Source organism: Elephas maximus, chromosome 7 (assembly GCF_024166365.1).
Source record: "Elephas maximus indicus isolate mEleMax1 chromosome 7, mEleMax1 primary haplotype, whole genome shotgun sequence".
Lineage (NCBI taxonomy): Eukaryota > Metazoa > Chordata > Mammalia > Proboscidea > Elephantidae > Elephas > Elephas maximus.
In genome coordinates, this window is record NC_064825.1 from 131,542,356 (window position 1) to 131,567,140 (window position 24,785).

At 50.5% G+C, this 24,785-nt stretch overlaps 1 protein-coding gene across 1 annotated transcript in view; it reads right to left on the reverse strand.

Annotated features, from left to right (window-relative positions):
• CPT1A (carnitine palmitoyltransferase 1A) overlaps nucleotides 1-24,785 on the reverse strand; it is an 89,310-nt gene that overhangs the window by 17,679 nt on the left and 46,846 nt on the right. The window contains exons 5-13 of the mRNA XM_049892723.1: nucleotides 24,416-24,517; nucleotides 21,831-21,968; nucleotides 18,661-18,738; nucleotides 17,052-17,159; nucleotides 12,633-12,720; nucleotides 9,920-10,115; nucleotides 8,409-8,597; nucleotides 5,692-5,797; nucleotides 1,589-1,705 (exon numbers count right to left, since the gene is read on the reverse strand). Of these exons, the coding sequence (XP_049748680.1) occupies nucleotides 1,589-1,705; nucleotides 5,692-5,797; nucleotides 8,409-8,597; nucleotides 9,920-10,115; nucleotides 12,633-12,720; nucleotides 17,052-17,159; nucleotides 18,661-18,738; nucleotides 21,831-21,968; nucleotides 24,416-24,517 (1,122 nt within the window). The remainder of the gene's footprint in view (nucleotides 1-1,588; nucleotides 1,706-5,691; nucleotides 5,798-8,408; nucleotides 8,598-9,919; nucleotides 10,116-12,632; nucleotides 12,721-17,051; nucleotides 17,160-18,660; nucleotides 18,739-21,830; nucleotides 21,969-24,415; nucleotides 24,518-24,785) is intronic.

Below are 24,785 nucleotides of genomic sequence, written 5' to 3' on the forward strand. Positions count from 1 at the left end.
CCTTGGGCCCAGGAATTCTTGCTCAGATTAGATGAGACAGGATTTGGCATTTCCAAGCCTAAAATTCCTTCCTATGAGGGCTCCTACCAAAGGGTTCCACCTGAAGAATCTTTACAGGAACAAAAATTATTTTATGTTGTAGAAATTACAAATTAGTGATTTAAAGTACTTCAACTCTAAACCAGGTGATTATGTTTGGCTTTGTTTAGTTTTTCCTTTTGAACACTTTATAGATGTCTAGCTAAGTTTGGGAAACCCTGGTGGTGTAGTGGTTAAGAGCTATAGCTGCTAACCAAAAAGTCAGCGGTTCGACTCCACCAGGCAGTCCTTGGAAACTCTATGGGGCAGTTCTGCTCTGTCCTATGGGGTCGTTATGAGTCTGAATCGACTCGACGGCAACAGGTTTGGGCTTTTTTGGATTTAGCTAAGTTGGAGGAGTCCCTGGGTGGCACAAACAGTTGAGCACTCAGCTGCTAACTGAAAGGTTGGCATTCGAACCCACTCGCAGGTGCCTCGGAAGAAAGGCTTGACAACCTACATCCGAAAATCAGCAAGTGAAAACCCTTTGGAGTACAATTCTACTCTGACATACGTGGGGTCGCCATGAGTCAGAACCGACTCGATGACGACTGGCTTTTCGTTTGTTTGTTTTTTAGCTAAGTTTGAGCTAGAACTCTCACTGATAAACTTAGCCAAAAGCTTAAGACAGAACAAAAAATACCTACTGAGACTCCCAACAGAGACTAACAGGAGCTCTAGCAGCTCGCGGCCCTGGTAAAAATTCCCCAGGTGAACAAATTCCAGCCTCAAAGGTTTTCAACTGAGCTCCTTGACACACAGGAAGCTCTGATGGAATGTGTCGTGAGAGTTTAAATTCATTTTCCGCCCAGGAAAATCCTCACAACTGGACCAGGAAGCCACACCGTGAGAAAAGACTGAAGTTGTCAAGGATTCCAATTTACTTGGATCCACAATCAACACCCATGGAACCAACAGTCAAGAAAGCAAAAGACGCACTGCACTGGGTAAATCTGCTGCAAAAAAAAACCTCTTTAAAGTGATAAAAAGCAAAGATGTCGCTTTAAGAACTAAGGTGTGCCTGACCCAAGCCATGGTGTTTCCAATCACCTTGTATGCACGCGAAAGTTGGACAATGAATAAGGAAGACTGAAGAAGGATTGACGCCTTTGAATTATGATGTTGGCAAAGAATATTGAATATGCTATGTACTTTCAAAAGAATGAACAAATCTGTCTTGAAAGAAGTACAGCCAGAATGCTCCTCAGAAGTGAGGACGGCAAGACTTTGTCTCCCATACTTTGGACATGTTATCAGGAGGGATCAGTCCCTGGAGAAGGACATCACGCTTGGTAAAGCAGAGGGTCAGCGAAGAAGAGGAAGACCTCGATGAGATGGATTGACACGGTGGCTGCAACAATGGGCTAAACATAGACACGATTTTGAGGATGAGGCAGGACTGGGCAGTGTTTTGTTCTGTTGTACATGGGGTCACTAAGAGTCGGAACTGATTCGATGGCACCTAACAACCACCATCCGGGAAACAGTGGCTGCTAGCCCATGGACTCACCTCCTCTGGGATCTCCCACTGCAGCCTGGTGGGGTACGGGATGTTCGGGTTGATGTCCCCCTTACAGTGCCCGTCCTCCGTGTAGCCCAGCTGGAAGCTGTCGGTGGCTAAGACACTCTGTCAAACAGAAGACACACAGTAAATGCAGGGAAGGTTATTATCGTTAATAAAATGCATCTGACCTCCAGAAGTAGACAGATCCTCCTTCTTTACAGGGATATCAGAAAGACTTAACAGTCGCTACTAATTTATTGCTTACAGTTGGCTTAGCACCTTATATCGTTCTCACAGCCACCTGGAATCCTTGGGTTGTGCAAACGGTAACTGTGCTTGGCTGCTAATCAAAAGGTTGGAAGTTCAAGCCCAGCCAGAGGCACCCTGGAAAAAAGCCCTGGTGATCTGCTTCCAGTAAACCAGCCACTGAAAACCCTACGGAGCACAGTCCTACTCACACACGGGGTCGCTGTGAGTCAGGATTGACTCAATAGCAGCTGTTTTTTGTTTCTGGTATTTTGCTTCACAGCCCCCTAATAAGGTAGGTCTTCTGTCCATTTTAGAGGTGAGAAAAATGAGCCTGGAGGGGTCCAACATGGACCCTTGCGTAAGATCACACGGTGGGTCAGGAGCAGAGCCAGGATTTGAGCTGAGCGTCCAATGGGAACGCACAACATGAGGTCCCACTGAGCCCACCAAGGCGCCTGCCCCATGCCGAGAGCTCGGGCAGCCGGGCTGACATCTAGCCATAGGTGGTAACTGTTACTCCCATCTTTATAAATGAGAAAACTGTGCCTCAGAGAGGGGACAGCACTTGTTAAGTCCACACTCCTCGGTGAGCAGGGCTCGCGCACAGGTGTGATAGCTCTAACCACGAGTAACTAGGCCAGTTCATGCAACACGCATTTCCAGAGCACCTTATGTGGTCAGCAGCCCTTCCAGCACCAGTGAGAGCAGTGAACAAAACAGACAAGAATCCTGCCCTTCCTCAAAGAGCGGAACAGAGAATCACCACATGACCCAGCAATTCCGCTCCTCGGTGTGCCCCCAGGAGAACTGAAAACAGGTGTTTATGGAAAAACGTGCACACAGATGTTGACAGCAGCACTGTTCATAATAGCCGGAACATGCAACAACCCCGATGTCCATCCATGGACGAACGGATAAACACAATGTGGTGTTCACATACAGTGGAATATGGTCCAGCCATACAAGGAACGAAGTTCTGATACACGCTACAGCATGGATGAACCTTGAAGACGTTATGCGGAGTGAAACGACACAATCACAAAAGGGTAAATGCTGCATGATTCCACTTATGTGAGGGATCTAGAATCGACAAATCCACAAAGAGTAGACTCGAGGTTACCAGGGGCTGAGGAGTGAGGAGAACGGGAAGCGGCTGCTATCGGTCACAGGGTTTCCTTTGAGGGTGATGAAAACATTCTGGAATTAGTCATGAGGTTGCACAAAGTTCCACTGCTATCCAGTACAGCCAGAGGGCTCCTTGGAAGCCAAAATGGCGAGACTTCGTCTCATGTACTTTGGACATGTTATCAGGAGGGACCAGTCCCCAGAGAAGGACATCATGCTTGGTAAAGGGTCAGTGAAAGAGAGCAACACCCGTAGCGAGATGAATTAATACAGTGGCTGCAACAATGGCCTCAAACACAGAAACAATTGTGAGGACAGCACAGGACCAGGCAGTGTTTTGTTCTGTTGTGCATGGGCTCACTGTGAGTCAGAACCGACTCAACAGCAACTAACAACAACGAGGTCGCACAACTTTGTGAGTACACTAAAAACCATGGAATTGTACACTTAAAAAAAAAAAAAGATTTTAGAAAGAGGATCTTTGTCCTCGTTGAGCTGAATTTCCAGCGGGGAAGGCCGACAAGACACCAACACAGTACGATGTTGCCAGATGTGGGGGGGAGAAGGGGGCGCCAGGCTCGGGGAGTAGAATGGGGGCCACTTACACGCGCTCGGGTTTGTACACGCCAGAGCGAGTGAAGGAGCAAGCCGTGCTCCAGCCTGCACTGCACTGCACCAGAGCCCCGGACAGACCCGCACACATCAACCCCAGAAACACACCGAGGGCAAGCCGGGTTCCGCCTTGATGCGATCTGGTTTTTAACCAGTATTGCACTCTTGCACCAGACCCTGTGTGAATTTGGCACTGCGCCTCCACAACAAGACACTGGGTCAGTTCCCATCAACGTCCGGGGTGCTGTGCTCCCAGCCAGCACTCCCTGGAGTCACAGCCCACTCTGTCAGCTGGGCAGTGACAGTTAAGCACCACTTCTAACTGGCCACCCTCATCTACAACGAAATCCCTTATCCTTACCTTATCCAGAAACCAAAAAAACCAAACCTGTTGCTATCGAGTTGATTCCAACTCCTAGCAACCCTACAGGACAGAGTAGAAGTGCTCCATAGGGTTTCCAAGGAGCGGCTGGTGGATTCGAACTGCCGACCTTTTGGTTAGCAGCAGTAAGCACACTGTAGCTCTTGACCACCATGTCATCAGGGCTCCAGAGTACTTAAAAACAAAGGGCTGACTTGTAGTTTCCAGTAGGTGTCTCCACCCTGCTGTCATCCAGGCTGTCTGACTCAGACTCTCCCCTTTTCCAAAGAACAGCTCTTGTGCACTTGTTATTCAGAAAGTCCCTGGAGTAGAAAATAACCCAAAGAAACCAAACCAAACCCTTTGCCAGCCGGTTGATTCCAACTCATAGCAACTCTACAGGACACAGTAGAGCCACCCTCATAGGGTTCCCAAGGAGCGGCTGGTGGATTCAAAATGCCAACCACCTGGTGAACGGCCAAGCTCTTAACCACTGCGCCACCAGGGCTCCAGGGAATAACAGGCCTGGGCTATTACTGTGTTCAAGGAGATGTCACGTGTGCCCTGTGGCCATGCCCAGAGGCTGCAAAGGTGGTTTAATCTTTGCTGGGTTTTCAGGTGAAAGGCTCTCTGAGTTTTTTTTTTTTTTGGCTTTAGCCAACAGCTTTGGCAGTGGTTAAGAGCCTTTGACCCTGGGCTGCTTTTATCACATATTAATGTCTCAGGGCCACACTGGTATCTTAAAGGTGGTAGCATGCTGCTTCTTCCTTTTTATCTTCTTCCCGACATAGAAAACTTCCTGTGGCTGGAGAGGATGGTTAGGTTTTTGCCACGACCCCAACCGGAGGTAGGACGATCAAGAGTGCTAGAGGAAGTACAACTGGAGCTCCCAGCTGAGTCCTGGGAAAGAGTGCGGGGCGAGGCTCACTTCCTGAGGAAGTGGGGTCAAGCTGAGTCCTAAAGAAAGAGGCACCAGCAGCCAAGGGAAGATGGGGAGAAGACTTCCGGGCAGAGGAACAAGCAGCTGCCGAGGCCCTGAGGGAGAATGTTCTAGACTTTTTGATCACGGCCACAATAGCTGGATCCTGATCAAAAGGGAGGAAAATGTGGAACAGAACATCAAATCCTTAAAGAGTCCACACTTACCGACCTACCGAGACTGGAGGAACCCATGAAACTATTGCCCTGAGATAGTCTTTAAACTTTGATCCAAAACTATCCCTTGAAGTCATCTTTAGACTAAGACAATGGGGAAAAGGAAGCCTATGAGAACTCTCTACACTCTCGGCTCATTTTTTCTGTAAACCTAAAACCACTCAAAAAATAAAGTATATTCTTAAAAAAGAGAGAGAAAGGCAAAACGAGGTGGTAAAAGATCTGCTGTATTTTTGTAAAACAGGATTTTAATACACTTGCTTCCATTTGGCCTAAATGTGGTAGCTAGGAAAAATGAGGGAATAGACAATAAGTAAGAGATCGTTTATTTCAGGATAGGATAGGTGATTCTGCCCTGGAATCACCGAGCTTCCGTTATGTCTGTCCTGAAGGAGACGGCATTAACGGTGGTGCTCTGGGGGGAACCCAGGGTGTATGAAGCGAGGCAGTAACGCTGGTGATTTGCGGATTTAATTTCACACGCAGTCCTAACACATGTTAAACGTTCATATTTTATAATCAGACAAATACCACAAAATTCAATTCAGTCCGCCATTTGGATTCACAAAAGCAATTTTCCATTCCAGCTAGTGTGTCGAGAACTCACCTCCCAAAGGTGGCCTACGATGGGGGCGTCCGCCCAGGAGTGCTCTGCATTCATTCCCATTTTGCCGTTTTTGAAGACAATAAACGTGAACGACTTGTCAAACCACCTACGTGAAACAGATATGTTTATGGAACTCAAACGCTTTAAAAAGACAAAAATGAACAAAAACATTGTACTTGTCTTACTCTGAATGAGCTACTCTTCTCTGTCCCCACTTTAACAGTTAAGGTGCCTGGTGGTGCAAACAGCCAAGTACTCAGCTATTAGTCAAAAAGTTGGTGGTTCGAACCCACTTGGTAGCACTATGGAAGAAAGACCTCGTGACCTACTTCCATAAAGATTATAGTAAAAAAAAAAAAAAACCCTATGGAGCAGTTCTACCGACTCTGTAGCATCTGGGTCACCATGAGTCGGAATCAACAGCGACGGGCTGGGTTTTTCTCCTAACGGCCAGAGATGTAACTAAATATCTGCAAAGTGGTAATAAAAGTACAACTAGGACTCTAAGCCATTTGTTTCTTCCTGTCCCAGATGCCAAGGTACGCACCTATGACCTGGAGAACAGGACATACTATCACACTTTGAAAGGCTGCACGAGGCGAAGGGAGGGAGAGCAAGGAGTCGGTACCTGCGCCCCCACCCTGCAGCTCTGTGAATCCTCACCCTCCAGGTGAGGAGGAGGAGGCCCCAGAGGGGGAGTGGCTTTGCAGCAGTCACGTGACCAGTGTTGGCTGACATCGGGTCTAACTGCAAACTCAGGCCTCTCCACCACCTTCTCCCACCCAGCTCCAGGTAACCCGTAGCCACTAGTCCTCACGAGCGTCCCCAAAAGACGACGGCAGTGCACAGAGGAGAGAAGAACCTCACGCTTGCTGCTTAAGCAGTGTGTGTGTGGGGGGTTGTGAGTGTGTGTGTGCGCGTGAGTGTATGAAAGCATGTGTGCATGTGTGTGTATGTATGTAAGTTTATGAGTGTGTATGTGTGCATGCATGGGTGTCAATGTATGAAAGCGTGTGTGCACGTGTGTGTGAGTGTATGTATGAGTGTGAGTGACAGTCTTGGTGCAGAGAAGAAAATTAAAAGTTATATTTTTATACTAACCTTAAAACTATCACATTTTTATTACCACATGTGAAATTTCTTTCAAGCTTACAGGCAAGCTAATCTCTTTCAAAAGACAAGGATCACCCTTAATCACTGCTGCTGAGAATGGAAAAAGGTACAGCCACTGTGTAAAACACTTTGGCAGTTCTTAAAAAGCTGAACACAGAACTACCACAGGACCCAGCAATCCCAGCTCCAGGTTCACAGCCAGAAGAAGCAAAGGCAGGGACACAAACAGAAACCTGTACGCCAGCGTTCACTGCAGCACTTTTCATAATAGCCAAAAGGTGGCAACAACCGAAATACCCATCAACGGGTGAACGGATAAACACAACGGGGTCCATCCAGACAACGGAATACTACTGAGCCATAAAGAGAATGAGGTCCTGATGCATGCCACAATGTGGATAATTAAAAACATTATGCAGAGCAAAACACGTCAGCTACAAAAGGACAAATACAGACAGTCCCTGGGTTAGTAACGTCTGACTTATGGACAACTCGTACTTAAGAAGGGACTGCTTTACCAATGTCATAGAACAGTGTGTGGATTAACTGATGAGAAACTAATTTGTTCTGTAAACCTTCATCTAAAGCACAATTAAAAAAAAGAGAGAGAAGAAGGAAAAAAAAAAAAAGAGCGGACAGCCTTAAAGCCTACTACATTAAAAATGTGAGTTAAATACATTCAGTGGCTCATGATAGTGAACACATACACTACTTTGTGACACTCATGGAAACATTACTACGTTAGGTAGTTTGCAAGTATTTCTTAAGTGTTTTATATGCCTCTCATTGCCATCAAGGCAATTCCAACTCATAGCGACCCTATAAGACAGAGTAGAAACTGCCCCATAGGGTTTCCAAGGCTGTAAATCTTTATGGAAGCAGGCTGCCACATCTTTCTCCCATGGAGCGCCTGATGGGTTCAAACAGCCAACCTTTTGGTTAGCAGCCGAGTACTTTAACCACTGCACCACCAGGACTCCTTTTATATGCATAACCCATTGTCATCGAGTCGATTCCAACTCACAGCGACCCTACAGGACAGAGTAGAACTGGCCCATAGGGTTTCCAAGGAGCACCTAGTAGATTCGAACTCCTGACCTTTTGGTTAGCAGCCATCGCTCTTAACCACTATAGCACCACTGTTTTCTTTATATGCATAAAACTCAATGCCATCGAGTCAATTCTGACTCATAGCGACCCTATATGCGTAGTAAGGTAAAACATGTACTATATACTAAAACAAACGCTTAACTGACGCTAAATAAAAACTGTTCCGACTTTACCTACAAATTCCATTTAAAGACAGACTTAGGGACGGTTCATAACTCAGGTATTATCTGTACTATCTGATCTCACTTACATGGAATAAGCAAACATGTAGAGGATTCTGAGTGGTTACCAAGGGTGGGAGGGGAAGAGGGAGCGTTGCTCAGGGGGCAGGGAGTTTATGTGAATGGTGGTGCAATGATCTGGAAAGTACAGAGAATGGCTTCACAACCTGAACGTTGTCAATGTCACTGAATTATACACCTGAGAATTGCTGAGATGGCATGTTTTGTTTTGTATGTTTTCACCATAATTAAAAAAAAAAGGCAAGGACCCACCTGTCGAAACATTTGCCATGCAGCAGGGACTTGGCGTAGCTGTCCATCGACGTGTCGGGGTCTTCCTTCTTGTATCCTTGCTCAGTTTCATCCAGTGTCACAAAGAAGGCCGCCTTCTCCACGGCATCGAGAGACTGTTTATTTTTCCCACGTGCAAAGTACGTTTGGCGGCACTTGGCCCAGGGCACCCTGCGGGTAGGACGAGACACAGTCCAACACGCGGCAGTGGATGTACAGGGAGCTCTTGAGGAGTTCCTTTCAAACCCTTTGGTTACCATTGGCCTAACGGTATGCCAGCCACTTTTTATGCCTCTGGTCCTCCGGGGTAAGGCGTTACTCCCGTTCTAATGCATTTACCACCAAGGTGGGTCCCTTCTGAAATGTGTGAAGCTCAGGAGACCGGATTGGGGCCTCATCGTTGTGTTATTGTGTATGTTGTGGCTGTTTAGCTTTGTAAACTTTTGTAAACGTTTGCCTTTTTGTCCTTTATTTATGTGAGATAAGGCTTGTGAGCATAATTATGGCTCTCCTGGGTGACAGGGAGCCCTGATGGGTTGGTTTTGGTTTTTCTGTGTCGTATTTGGAAAACCAGAGGCTCCCCATGTAACCTAATGGGAAAGCGCCAGCAATAACTTACCTACCTAGTCCGCAGCGGCACACTGTCATGCCACAAATCGATGGCGCCAAGGTGCCACGCACCTCGTCGGCGGACTTCATTGCCAGATCCATATTTCTCAAAATCCACATTAACCCACCCAAAACCCAGTACCATCGAGTCGATTCCGACTCATAGCGACGCTATATCCACATTACCAACCAAAAATTTAAACACTCAATTAGTAAGCATGCATTCCAATACTGAAAACACATGCCATCAAAAAAAAATTTTTTTTTTTAATACAATAAGAAATTGGTAATGAAAAGGTTAAGGAGCACAACAGACTCGTGGAGATCTACTTCCAAAAAGTCAGCCGTTGAAAACCCTACGGCGCACAGTTCTACTCTGTTGTCACACATGGGGTCTCCATGAGTCGGAATCAACTCACCGGCAACTGGGAAAAAAAGTTACCTGGATACATATCTGCCTGGAAAAGGTAACCCACTGTGTTCTGAGTGCCCGTCACAGGACCAAAAGCAGTGAGGGCTGCAGCCCCACACCAGGTGTTACCGCAGGCCACTGATACCAGCAGCCACCCTCCAAACAGACCACTGGGTCCAGAAGGGAACTGTAAAGAGCTTACCAACACCAAAAATCCCACTGCCGTAAAGTCAGCTCCGACTCATGGCGACCCCGTGTGTTACACAGCAGAGCTGCTTCATAGGGTTTTCTGGGCTGTAGTATTTATGGAAGCAGATTGCCAGGTCTTTCTTCTGTGGTGCTGCTGGGTGGGTTCAAACCACCAACCTTTAGGCCGAGAGCCGAGTGTAGAGCGTGTGCACCACCCAGGTACTTTAAAGAGCTCACAAAAACTCTATCAAAGGGTGCAGCTGCCACAAGAGGGGCTGCCCACCTCTCTCCTGCAGTGAGGGCCGCCAGCTTGGCTTCTCCCGCCTGGGGCTCAGACGGGTCGTCCAGAATCTTCTGTATCTGCTGCTCGATTTCCCGGGGCTTCAGCAGCCGGCCGTCATGGTAGAGCCAGACCTTGAAGTAGCGCCCTCTGTGGTACACGACAATGTGCTTGCTGTCTTTTAGGTGCTGGATGGTATCTGAAGCCACGGCACCGATCACAGAGACAAAAATCAGTGTCACCAGTAAGAACAACTTTAAAATACTTACATTTCCAACTTTTAGAATGGCATTTAATTTCTGCATTACTCTAATCAGTTTAAAGAGTTCCTTTTCCAAGAGTCCGCAAAGGAGCAAGTATGGACTGATACAGCGGCTGCAATAAGGAGCTCCAACACAGCGACAATTGTGAGAATGGCGCAGGACCGGACAACGTCTCGTCCTGTTATATGTAAGGTCACTAGGAGTCAGGGCCGACTCAACAACAACTAACAACAACACGGAAGAGGAGTTGAGAGCTTTGGACTCAGACAGCCCCGGCTTCTAAGTTCAGCTCTGCCACTCACTGGACGCACGATCTTGAGGGCAAATTACTTAACCTCTCCAAGCCTTAATTTTCTCATCCGTAAAACGAAGGTAATACTGGCTCCCTGGTGTGGTTGTGAAGAACTAAAAGACAATACCCACGGAGCATTCATTCATATACAGCAAACACTCCAAACTCGTGTTTATTTTTTACTAAGTAATTTACAATAGGGCAACTAGGAAAATGTTAGAACAAAAACCAAACCAAACCCATTGCCGTCGAGTCGATTCCAACTCAGAGCAATCCTATAGGACAGAGTAGAACAGCCCCATAGCGTTTCCGAGGAGCGCCTGGTGAATTCGAACTGCTGACTTTTTGGTTAGCAGCCATAGCACTTAACCACTCCACCACCAGAGTTTCCATAACGTTCTCAGAAGGGAGTCGGAGATTGCCAAAACAAAGAACCCGTCAACAGGAAAACACACCCCAGAGAGAAACGTAAAAAAGCTTAAGCATAGCAGGAATATGGTGAAGTAAGTTCAACGAACAGAGATTTATCAAGTCGTCCCAAGGACTGCTGGGAGCGGGGCACACAGTCACAGCTGGCAGGAGACACCAGGCTTGCTTAGTGGGGAAGGCAGCTAAAGGCACGATTAGAAATACCACGAGCGTTACAAGTGTAAGAGGCTAAGAATCCATGAGGCAACGGGAACCAGCGTAGCCTGGACATACCAGAGAGGAAGTCCTGGCCCACCCAAGGAAGTGATGGTTCAGGAAGGAATTGGCTGGATAAAGCACAAAACAAACAAACAAAAACCGAAACCCACTGTCATAGAGTTGATTCTGACTCAGAAGGGCCCTAGAGGACAGAGTAGAACTGCCCTATAGAGTGTCCGAGGCTGTCATCTTTACGGAAGCAGGCTGCCACATCTTGCTCCCGAAGAGTGGCTGGTAGGCTTGAACCCCGACCTTTCAGTTATCTCAGCCAAGCGCTTTAACCATCGTGCCACCAGAGCTCCTCACACATGGAACATGAGTGGAAAAGAAGCCACCAACTAGGGGGACTCTGAAGAAGTGGCAATGGGTGATTATTAAAATGACCATCTTAAAGGGAAAAGGGTACATTTACAGAAAGCGTCAGAGCAGGCAAATCTGCAGACAGAAATAGCTTCTGCGTTGCCTGGAGCTGGGTGGGAGGGGGTGACTGCCAATGGGCGGGGTTTCTTTTTGGGGTGATGACATTCTTCTAAGAGGGACTGTGGTGACGTTTACACAACCCTGTAAATACACTAAAAACCATCGGACCGTACACTTTAACTAGGCGAGCCCTAAGGGGTGTAAATTACATCTCAATAAAATTGCTAAAAAAAAAAAAAAAAGCAGCAATGAAAGTGGCTAGAATGGCCTGCCATGAAGGTCTTGAATTCAAGTGGGCCAGGTCCCTTGCCCCCCTCCCCATGGGAGGGTCAGCTGCATTACAGGCCACAGACAGGATGCCCTAGGTCCTGGTGTGCCTGGGATGGTCCTACTTGGTGCGCGTCATCCTCTTTCATTCCCAAGTGCCCTGGTTTGAACAATCAATTTCGTGGCCATTCTGCAAAGAAGGACTCCTGTGTCCCAGGCCAGGAGACTGGTACCTGAACAGCTAGACCATGGGTCAGGTATCTGAGTTCATTCTACAATCTACCCTGCCCTTGACCAGAGCAAACTGCCCCTGGAGAACCCCAAGGAAGGAATACAAACATTTCTAAGGCAGCCTTCAACCGAAGAGAAACGCAAGTCAGGAAATATGTCGCCTGTCTGGGCGTAATGAACAGAAAGAAGTCTCGGCAGGAGGAAGGTCACTCCTACGCTGAGGCAGGGTCAGCATTCAGAGGTGTGGTCTCTGCTCTCCTGTGACGTTTCACTGCTCTGAGCACAAGGGCAGGACGTGCTGACTAGGGTGGGAGCCTGGAGTAGCCCCACTCACCTGTCTCCTCCCCCGGGATCCACCCCATTCACCTGTCTCCTCCCCTGGGGTCCGCCCCCTCACCTGTCTCCTCCCCTGGGGTCCGCCCCCTCACCTGTCTCCTCCCCTGGGATCCACCCCTCTCACCTGTCTCCTCCCCCAGGATCTGCCCCCCTCACCTGTCTCCTCCCCCGGGATGTGCCCAACTCACCTGTCTCCTTCCCTGGGATCCACCCCACTCACCTGTCTCCTCCCCTGGGATCCGGCAAGTGTTGAACAGCCTCTCCCACTGGGCAGAGCAGAGTGGAATGGTGGACCCCAAAAGACAAAGCTGTAAGAAAAATGTGTTTCAATCGAAAAATAATTCCATTGGGCAGGGAAGTAGCAAACTGATGTCATGCGCCAAATGCTGGGCTTGTTTTCTGGCTTGGCTTCATCTTTTCCAAACTCGGGACACAGAGCTGTCCTGGGGACATGCTTAACTGTGTCAGGCACCTCATCCGAAATCAGACGTCCTATTTTTTTACTCCATTACTTGTAAACTGACACTCAGCCCGCAGGAAGGTGTGAGGAAGAAATGTCTTGTTTCTCAGGAGGGACTCACAAACAATATCACTTTCTTTGCAAAACACACCAGGGGTTTCTTCAAAAGGCAAATTACAGAGCTGAAATACGGCACAGGTGTGGGCATTAGAAGACACAAGGAGAGTTAAATCTCTAAACAGTGATGCCAGGTGGACGAGGCCAGACTGCAAAACAGTACAAGCTGCATGTTTCTATTTATTTACACCACTGGGAAGTGCCAACTACTCCTCAGGGACCGGAAGCGGATCGGGGCTGCCTGAGTGGGCCTGGGGGGCCCGACAGAGGTGGGAGGCGGAAATGACAGAGGGGCCCAGGGGACGCCTGGGGGTGATGGACATGTCCACTCTCCCGACTGAGGTGGTAATGTCATGGGTATGTGTGTGCGTGTGTGTATGTATCTGCCAGAGTTCATCAAACTGCATCCGTTAAACATAGTGTGTCACTTACACCTCAATACGGCTTTGTTTAAAGAAACGTTTTCAAAAGCAGTTTGTTTACACTATGGATTGAATAGTGTCCCCCAGGAAGACATGTTGACGCCCTACCCCCAGGACCTGTGAAGGTGACATTGTTTAGAAAGCCTTTGCAGATGTAATCAGTGAAGCTGAGGTCACGCTGGAGTAGGGGGAGTCCTCATCCCATCTGGGTGGTGTCCTTATCAGATATGCGAAGAGACAGAGACACACACGGGGGCACAGGCCAAGCGAGGACAGAGGCACAGACGGAAGTGATGCTGCAGCCAAGGATCACCTGGAGCCACCAGGAGGCAGGAGGGAGACAGGGAGGGACCCTCCCCTAGAGCTTCCAGAAGGAATCAACATGGCTGATACCCTGGTCTGGGATTCCCAGCCTCCAGAACTGTGAGAGAATCAATCCCTGTCGTTAAGCCCCTTACTTGGTGGTCCTGTCTCGGGGTGCCCCAGGATGCCGACACTGTCTACGTATGGGCTTGGGGGTCCTGTCTCGGGCTGCCCCAGGACGCCCACACTGTCTACGAATGGGCTTGGTGGTCCTGTCTCGGGCTGCCCCAGGACACCCACACTGTCTACGTATGGGCTTGACGGTCCTGTCTCGGGCTGCCCCAGGACGCCCACACGGTCTATGTACTGGCTTGGTGGTCCTGTCTCGGGCTGCCCCAGGATGCCCACACTGTCTACGTATGGGCTTGACGGTCCTGTCTCGGGCTGCCCCAGGACGCCCACACTGTCTACGTATGGGCTTGACGGTCCTGTCTCGGGCTGCCCCAGGACGCCCACACTGTCTACGTATGGGCTTGACGGTCCTGTCTCGGGCTGCCCCAGGATGCCCACACTGTCTACGTATGGGCTTGACGGTCCTGTCTCGGGCTGCCCCAGGACGCCCACACTGTCTACGAATGGGCTTGGGGGTCCTGTCTCGGGCTGCCCCAGGACACCCACACTGTCTACGTATGGGCTTGACGGTCCTGTCTCGGGCTGCCCCAGGACGCCCACACTGCCTATGTACTGGCTTGGTGGTCCTGTCTCGGGCTGCCCCAGGATGCCCACACTGTCTACGAATGGGCTTGGCGGTCCTGTCTCGGGCCACACCAGGAGACCCACACTGTCTACGTATGGGCTTGACGGTCCTGTCTCGGGCTGCCCCAGGACGCCCACACTGTCTATGTACTGGCTTGGTGGTCCTGTCTCGGGCTGCCCCAGGATGCCCACACTGTCTACGTATGGGCTTGACGGTCCTGTCTCGGGTTGCCCCCGGATGCCCACACTGTCTACGTATGGGCTTGACGGTCCTGTCTCGGGCTGCCCCAGGACGCCCACACTGTCTATGTACTGGCTTGGTGGTCCTGTCTCGGGCTGCCCCAGGATGCCCACACTGTCTACGTATGGGCTTGACGGTCCTGTCTCGGGCTGCCCCCGGATGCCCACACTGTCTACGTATGGGCTTGACGGTCCTGTCTCGGGCTGCCCCAGGACGCCCACACTGTCTACGAATGGGCTTGGCGGTCCTGTCTCGGGCCACACCAGGAGACCCACACTGTCTACGTATGGGCTTGACGGTCCTGTCTCGGGCTGCCCCAGGACGCCCACACTGTCTATGTAGGGGCTTGGTGGTCCTGTCTCGGGCTGCCACAGGATGCCCACACTGTCTACCTACGGACTTGGTGGTCCTGTCTCAGGCTGCCCCAGGACGCCCACACTGTCTATGTAGGGGCTTGGCGGTCCTGTCTCGGGCTGCCCCAGGATGCCAACACTGTCTACCTACGGACTTGGTGGTCCTGTCTCAGGCTGCCCCAGGACGCCCACACTGTCTATGTAGGGGCTTGGCGGTCCTGTCTCGGGCTGCCCCAGGACGCCCACACTGTCTATGTAGGGGCTTGGTGGTCCTGTCTCGGGCTGCCCCAGGACGCCCACACTGTCTACGTATGGGCTTGACGGTCCTGTCTCGGGCTGCCCCAGGACGCCCACACTGTCCACGTATGGGCTTGACGGTCCTGTCTCGGGCTGCCCCAGGACGCCCACACTGTCTACGTATGGGCTTGACGGTCCTGTCTCGGGCTGCCCCAGGATGCCCACACTGTCTACGTATGGGCTTGACGGTCCTGTCTCGGGCTGCCCCAGGACGCCCACACTGTCTACGAATGGGCTTGGGGGTCCTGTCTCGGGCTGCCCCAGGACACCCACACTGTCTACGTATGGGCTTGACGGTCCTGTCTCGGGCTGCCCCAGGACGCCCACACTGTCTATGTACTGGCTTGGTGGTCCTGTCTCGGGCTGCCCCAGGATGCCCACACTGTCTACGAATGGGCTTGGCGGTCCTGTCTCGGGCCACACCAGGAGACCCACACTGTCTACGTATGGGCTTGACGGTCCTGTCTCGGGCTGCCCCAGGACGCCCACACTGTCTATGTACTGGCTTGGTGGTCCTGTCTCGGGCTGCCCCAGGATGCCCACACTGTCTACGTATGGGCTTGACGGTCCTGTCTCGGGCTGCCCCCGGATGCCCACACTGTCTACGTATGGGCTTGACGGTCCTGTCTCGGGCTGCCCCAGGACGCCCACACTGTCCACGTATGGGCTTGACGGTCCTGTCTCGGGCTGCCCCAGGACGCCCACACTGTCTACGTATGGGCTTGACGGTCCTGTCTCGGGCTGCCCCAGGATGCCCACACTGTCTACGTATGGGCTTGACGGTCCTGTCTCGGGCTGCCCCAGGACGCCCACACTGTCTACGAATGGGCTTGGGGGTCCTGTCTCGGGCTGCCCCAGGACACCCACACTGTCTACGTATGGGCTTGACGGTCCTGTCTCGGGCTGCCCCAGGACGCCCACACTGTCTATGTACTGGCTTGGTGGTCCTGTCTCGGGCTGCCCCAGGATGCCCACACTGTCTACGAATGGGCTTGGCGGTCCTGTCTCGGGCCACACCAGGAGACCCACACTGTCTACGTATGGGCTTGACGGTCCTGTCTCGGGCTGCCCCAGGACGCCCACACTGTCTATGTACTGGCTTGGTGGTCCTGTCTCGGGCTGCCCCAGGATGCCCACACTGTCTACGTATGGGCTTGACGGTCCTGTCTCGGGCTGCCCCCGGATGCCCACACTGTCTACGTATGGGCTTGACGGTCCTGTCTCGGGCTGCCCCAGGACGCCCACACTGTCTACGAATGGGCTTGGCGGTCCTGTCTCGGGCCACACCAGGAGACCCACACTGTCTACGTATGGGCTTGACGGTCCTGTCTCGGGCTGCCCCAGGACGCCCACACTGTCTATGTAGGGGCTTGGCGGTCCTGTCTCGGGCTGCCCCAGGATGCCAACACTGTCTACCTACGGGCTTGGTGGTCCTGTCTCGGGCCGTCCTGGGATGCCCACACTGTCTATGTAGGGGCTTGGTGGTCCTGTCTCAGGCCACCCCAGGACGCCCACACTGTCTATGTAGGGGCTTGGTGGTCCTGTCTCAGGCCACCCCAGGACGCCCACACTGTCTATGTAGGGGCTTGGTGGTCCTGTCTCAGGCCAGCCCAGGATGCCCACACTGTCTATGTAGGGGCTTGGCGGTCCTGTCTCGGGCTGCCCCAGGACGCCCACACCATGTACGTACAGGTTTGAGCTCCTCCCGGTCGAGCTTGCGTCTGTAGAGCAGGATGGCGTGGATGGCGTTGCCCGCCCTGGCTGCCTGGATGTGCGTCGGCAGGATGTACAGTAAGTCCTGGAAAAGGGGGACCGTGAGGGCAGAGACAACGTCAGCAGGCAAAGAGCAGTTACCTTCAGCACATTGTTAGACTAACAAATGAATACATCGGAAGTCCGAGGACAAACGGGATATTGGCAGAGGCTGGAATACCTCCCCACAAAACACTCCCTAATCGCAAAGGCGGAAGGAGAAACTATAGTAAGAAGCCTGGCCAACGCCACCTTAACCCAGTGCTCAGAGTAAACACCAGCCAGGGGACAACTCGGACTTCTGTCACCTGACAGGATGCCGTGAGGACACAGGGTCTCTTCTGGGACGTTCCTGTAAAGACTATGTCCCCTGAATCCAGTCCTGAGGGCACTGCAGACAAACCCAAACTGAGAAACGCATAACAAAACGACTGTCTTGTCATCTTCTAAGGTGTCATCAAAGTTTAGGGAAGGCTGAGGAACAATCTCTCTGCCCAGGGAGGCTGCAGACGTGACAATCTCTGCCCAGGGAGGCTGCAGACGTGACGCTCAGCTTCCTGACTTGGAAGTGGGTGCTCTTGCTGTAAAGGTTGTTACTGGGACAACCAGGACCGTGAGTGGGGTTCCAGGGTGGGGTGGCTGTGACGTATCTGCGTAAACTTCCAGATTATGTGGGACAGCCTCCTTTTACCAGGAGGAGATATACAGGAAAGAATTCCAGGAGAAAGGGCATCAGATACCCCACTTACTCTCAAATGGCTCGTGAATAAAAAAGTTCTATGTACTACACTTGCAATTTTCCCACAAGTCCAAGACTGTTTCAAAAGGGGAAAAAAAGGAAAAAGAAAGTTTTAAAAGAGAAAAAAAAAAAAAGCTAACTACAAGCAGAGAGAAATATGGAAATGAAGAACAGAAAGAAAGGAAAAGAGGAGGTATTTCACGTGCCAGGCATCAGCAGTGGCCTGGAACCCAGGTCGAGGAGTCCTCCAACAAAAGAATGGTCTGTGCTTTCCAAACAGGTTCACACTTCCAAAGGCAAAGGAAGACCAAAGAAACATGAAAACTAAACACACCACGCAGCCCTCCACGGGGTCTTGCGGTAGAGGGGGAAACACTCTGCATGTCGTTGGGGGACAAACTCTTGGCCAACCCACTGTCCCTAAGCTCCTGGGGGAAACAGGAAATGGCCCCTAAAGCCAGGGCCTTTGACTGTCAAGTTACACTTTCAAATCACGAAAGCAAGCACACACAGAGCAAGGAATTCGGTTTGCCGTGAGCATGTTTTTTCAATCCAAATTTCTCACAGCACTCAGTGCCCTTGAGCTGTTACCCAAACACCAAAGAGAGCTACATGGCTCCTTGGCAGGAAAGCAGGTCCCTGGACTCCGCTGTAGGAGTGTGAAGCCTTGGACCCTGGAAGCAGGACTAAGAGGTGCACAGGCCACACCGAGAGTTCCAGGCAGCTGGCAGGGCTGTGAAGACTCTGCTGCTGCAGGACACCTGGTCGCCCAGGTCTGCGTGAGGCCATCCTGGACTGGAGGACTCACCATGGCATAGTAGTTGCTGTTGACCATTAGTGGTCCCCGTCCTCGGAGGTAGATGTACTCCTCCCACCAGTCACTCACCTGTGGGGCAGAGAGGAGAGACAGCGACAGGCTGAACAGGCGCAACCACGGCAGGATGGCAGGGCAGGCTGCTTGGGGACAGGCATGCAGGGCTTCCTATCAGAGGTCCTAGGAGGTCCCTGGATGGCCCAAACAGTTTGCACTTGGCTAGTAACCAAAAGGTTGGAGGTTTGAACCTGCCTAGTGGCGCCACAGAAGAAAAGCCTGGCGATCTGGTTCCGTACAAATTACAGCCAAGAAAATCCTATGGAGCAGTTCTACGGTGCAGCACAGGGTCTCCCGAGTCACGAATCAACAACAGAGGTGCTGGGCTCACCGCAATGTCTAACGGGCCACTCCAGAAGACGGCCGCTCAAGAAAGTGGGGGACGTGGAGTTTTGCAGTCAAGACACAGAAGGCGGATCGCTTTCATTTTACAGATGGTTAAAGAAAAAAGGCCCAACAGAAAATAAGCGACCCATGTTTTACCACTAATTTTCTTTTGGATTGGCATGGTCGCTGCAAGAATGGGCTCAGATATACCAACAGTTGTGAGGATGGCATAGGACTGGGCAGGGTTTCGTTCCGTTGGACACAGGTATCCACGAATCAGAGCCAACTCAATGGCAACTAACAAAGACACATTTCCTTTACAACCAACTTGATTTTATAACCAATTTCAAAATGTCCCCACTGCTTGCCCTCCTCTTCCTGGGCCTCCCTGAAGTGGCCACTGTGTCACGTCCCATCCGTCACCTTTCTGAGCCAGGTGCTGACCCCAGGAGCCCACATGTCTTGTCTTCACCTTCCAGGACCCAGGTGGCCAGCACCTTCCTCCCACCAAACCCACCAGTATCTTCTCTCTTCCCAGCCTCCCTGATCAGGGAACGCTTTTCTAAACCTTTCGTTGACACACATATACACAGAGAAGGGGGCACGGACAAAAGCAGAGGTGGGGGGCATGATGATGTCTACACACTCTGTACTCCTGCGTAGCCAGCCCCAGAGTGTCCCACGCTCCTTCCCATCACACCACCCACCATGCTCCCCACTCCCCACACCATCTGAGTTCTGTTGGGCCACTGTCAGCCCCCCGTCTTCCTTGCTAGCGGCTCCTCCATGCCTGGACCACCTTCTCTGTTTTGTCATTGAGCATCTCCCCGTCCCCTCCAGGCACAGGAGAGCTCAGCGGGCTCACAGGCAGACTGAACTGCCAGGACATTCACTCGAAGGTGACCTTGAAAAACTCTTGGGACATATTCCAGCCCCACAGACACAGCCGAGGAATCTGCCCGATCCCACAGCCGCCAGTGGTGTCCTGGACCCTGGCCAGCAAGCTCAAGGACGATGCCCTGGGATGCAAAAGGGACCAGGCGACAGGAGAGGGAGGAGCAACTTGGAAAAGGAAGGTGGGAACAGTTGCACAACTCAAACAACATAACCAGTGTCACTAAATTGTACATGTAGAAACTTCAGTGGGTGTATGTTCTGCTGTGGGTATTCTGAACAACAACAAAAATAAATTATTTTTAAAAAATCGTTAGACAAGATGAAGTTCCTGGGCTAGAAGACAAAGGACCGTGGACTCAGAGGACGTCTACGTCAGTTGGCACAACATAATTCATAAAGACAGTGTTCTGCATCCTGACAAAACTACTGGTCTCTTACTACCTGGATCAAAGGAGAATTTAGAAAGCCGAAGACTCAAGGGATCATACGAACCACGGCCTACAGGACCCCAAGACCAGAAGAACTAGGTGGTGCCTGGCTACCACTGCCGACTGCTCCGACTGGGATCACAATAAAGGCTCCCGGGCTGAGCAGGAGAAAAACTGCAGAGCAAAAAATCAAATTCACAAAAAAGACCAGGCCTTCTGGTCTGACAGAGAATGGAAGAACCCCTGAGACTATGGCCCTAAGACCCTTCTGAACTGGAATGAAGCTGTTCCTGGAGACCCCTTCCAGCCAAACAACAGACAAGCCCATAAGATAAACAATAACACCCAAGAGAAACATACTCCTTAGAAAAATTAATCGTAGGAGATCAAATGCCCAAAAGCAAAGACGGGAAGGCAGGAAGTGCTAGAAAATCAGGACAAAAGCAAACGGGGAACCCAGGGTGCTGACAAATTGTAGCGAATGAAACCAAGGTCACGAAACACTTTTTGTACAAACTAACAAATGGGAAGCTAAGACGCTTTGTAAACTTTGACCTAATTCACAATTAAAAAAAAAATTTTTTTTTTTGTTCTGCTTTTAAAAAAAGAAATGATTAGAAGAGCAGAAGGTCTTCCTTGGGGGAAAAAAAGGAGGTTTCAATAACCAAATTATTTCTTACACAAACATAAGAAAAAGTAAAACGAAAGGGAATGCGATCTCAAGTCTTTCCAGAAATTTGTCTAATAAATTACAAATAAGAAAAATATTCTTTTTTCCAGGTGATTAAAAAAGGACATTTTAAAACAATGAAAAGAAAAAAAAAAAAAAAAAGGAGGCGAGCCAGCGGCTGGGGCAGCTCATTCATTATGACTGCAGGAGAAATGTCTCAAAGCAAGGTTCCCATGAAAATACCAGGGTCCCCCCGCCCCCCCAGCGTGAAACAGCATCCCGCCTGGTGTTGGATGCCAGTTCTCCTAGCCCGGTACCCTCTGTGCAAAGGAAAACCACCAATGGACCTGCATGGCGGTCCTGCATGGCTACCCCTCGGCTTGCAGGCTGAAATCCCTGCTGGCGCTGTTGTTAGCTGCCATCGAGCCCATTCCAACTCATGGCAACCCCCTGTGTTTCAGAGTAGAATTGCTCCATACGGTTTTCAAGGCTGTGAGCTTTCAGATGAAGATTGCCAGACCTGTCTTCCTAGGCACCTCTGGGTAGATTTGAGTCGTCCACCTTTCAGCTAGTAGTCGAGCACTTAGCCATTAAATCGCCACTGTGACTACACATACGAATACCCCTCTGGACACAGGGTGAAATCGTCAGTCTAAATGCACACTGGACCTGACGTGCGTGCAGCCTTGCGTCATCTAAACCGTCAGGTCAGCTCTGTGTTCCTGGCCCCCAGATTCAGATTTTCAAACACATCATGGAGAGAAACAGCGTGTGTGTGCACTTACGTAATTTGTAGCCCACCAGGATTTTAGCTTCAAGTACCACTGCAATTTTGGTCCAAGGTTGATGGCAAAATCCTGCGCCAGCTCTGTCATCCGTCTGAAGTCCTCCTCCTTCATGAGGGGCCTCACTGACTCCAGATACTGGAGTTAAGGGAAGAAAAAGCAAAGTTAACACACAGGGATCAAAGCCTACACTGTCTTACCCGTGCCCTAGAGAAAACACAGCCGAATGGAAAGATATAACACCCTCCCCAAGCTGGTTCTGTTGCTCCTTAGGCAAGTTAGCTAACTCCAACGCTACATGCTGTTTTAGGCTCAGAATAAACAGTTCAACTTCTTTATCCTTTACTGGCATGAAAGCTCCCCAAATCCTGCGTCCCCACACAATCATCAAAGTACATTCCACCGCGTCAGATCGACATTTGGTTAACGAGAAAATTTCTACAGTGTCTTCTATCCGTGATGTGACCTTTAACCTGTCCTTCGCTAAGCTGCAATGGCCTGGGATGGTGGCGAGGAGGGGAGGTGCGCCGTGCCAAGGGCAGTGCTGTGAGGGGCGTTGGCCAAGTGTTCAGGGTGGCGGGACGGGAAGGAGGAGTGAGACGGGTGGAGACAGGGATGTCATGCAGCCAGGCCGAGGCCAGGTCTCCTGGTTCAGGGTTTTCATCTCCATCCCCTTCAAGCACGTGGGTGTAAAAGCGTATGTTTCAGCTCACATGCCTGGCATTTTTAAAAGTACGCCCCAAAGCTTCTGAAATGTGCAAAGCAAAAACTTACAGAAAGTAACACTACAGCTAACCCCTGCTTGGTGTCGTTAATCCAACAAGCCAGTTGCTACCGTTGTAAACTGCCGTCGAGTCAGCCCCCGACTCATGGTGACCTCACGCACAATGAAATGAAATACTTGGTCCTGTGGATTGGACCATCGTGAGCTATAGGGTTTTCACTGGCTGAGTTTTAGAAGTCGATCTCCAGGCCTTTCCTCCTGGTCCATCTCAGTCTGGAAGCTCAGCTGAAACCAGTTCAGCACCCCAGCAACACGCAAGCCTCCCTGCTCCACTGACAGGTGGGTGGTGACTGTACATGAGATGCGTTGGCTGGGAGTCAACACGGGTCTCCTGCGTGGACGGTGAACATTCTACCAGTGCACCACCAATGCCCCCAGATAAGTTAGTATCTGCTGTGAAAACTGCTTTGGGCCAGCAGTGATCACTCGAACCCTCCTTGAGTGTTTAAAGACAGAATCTCATCCCCTAAGACAGATTAGTTGTTACATATCTTAAGATTTATTTGACGTAAAATATATGCTAGTGAGACTGCAAACCATGCTCGGAAGGAGCTGATGTCAAACAGATGTGAAGGAACTTGCTGACATCACCTGGGAGTGAAGGACCAAGCCTGCGGAGTTTCTTGGTCAGAGTTTAAAGATGGGCTGCAGAATGTAGAGAAATTTGAAGCCTTGTGCATTGCTAACGGAAATAGAAAATGGCGCAGCCACTTTGGTAAACCGTCTGGTGATGCATCAAAAAGTTAAACACGGAATTACCAAATGAACCAGCAATTCTGCTCCTATGTGTATACCCGAAAGACTTGAAAGCAGGTAGGTGAACAAAACTTGTACACAGATGTTCACAGCAGCGTCATTCACGACAGTGAAAAGGTGGAAACAATCCAAGTGCCCACCAACAGAAGAATGGATAAACAAAACGTGGCCCCTCCACACCAAGAGGTACTACTCAGCCACAGAAAGGAATGGAGCTCTGACACCTGCTACGACATGAATGAGCCTTGAAAACATGACGTTGAGGGAAAGAAGCCAGACACAAAAGACCACTATTGTATGATTCCATCCACATAAAATGTCCAGAACAGGCAAATCCATAGACAGCAGATTAGTGGTTACCCGTTATTGCTTAAGGGGTATGGGGCTTTCATTTGGGGTGATGGAAAGTTCTAGAAATATACAACAGTGATAGTTGCATGACATTGCGAATGTACTTAATGCCACTGAACTGTGTGCTCTTTAAAGTGGCTAAATGGTCAATTTTATGTTACATGTGTTTTACCACAATAAAAAAAAATACATATGTATGTATATATACGGGGCTGCTCCCTCCCTCGTGGGGTGATCTTCAGGATTAAAGCAGATAGGGTGACTGCAGCTAATGTCACGACTGCTCTCGCAGGCAATCCACCATCTGCCCCGCACCCTGCCACTGGGGAGCCTGCTTTAAAATGGGTGGGGGCTTGTCAAAGACCATTTTCCTGAGACAGGCTGGGGGCCGACCATCTCCACACACCCAGCTGTGCCAGGGTCAGCGAGGAACACTCAAAAGCTCTCTGATGCCCCTCCCCATCCAGACCCCAAACCTCCGTCAAGCAGGCGCATTTTTAAAACACCTGGGATGCGGTGCTACAGCAGGAGAGAGAGGGTTTTATGTGACAGCCCTACAAGGTACTGCTGAGAGTTAACACAGCCCAACAGCGGCCAGTGAATGCAGTCAGAGTTAAGACGTTAGCTTGTGCGTCAAAAAGACAACCAGCACACACACAGCAGGCCATAGGGTGTGAGGCGGAGCCACACTCACCCTGTCCACGGTGTCTTTCACAGCCGGAACAGGAAGGCGTGGCAGTGAGGTCTGGAAGCTGTACAACATGGGCTTTCGGCCTGAAAAAATCTTCACCATACCCTTAAGGAAAAAAAAAGTTACATTAAAAAAAACAAGACCATATTAAAGATCAGAAGCCACTTCTCAGCTGTATACAACTCGCTGATAATTCACAGATTTTCTGTGGCGATTTCTTTCTCCTCCGGCCCATTTCTGCCCCCACACTCACAGGCCCCAGCAAACCACACGTAGCCCCCAAATAAGAACCACGTTGAATAAAAGCCTGTGTCTAAGAAAAGCTTGGAATGGAGCCGGCCCAGCATGGTTTACTGGCCCGGCCCCTCCTGGC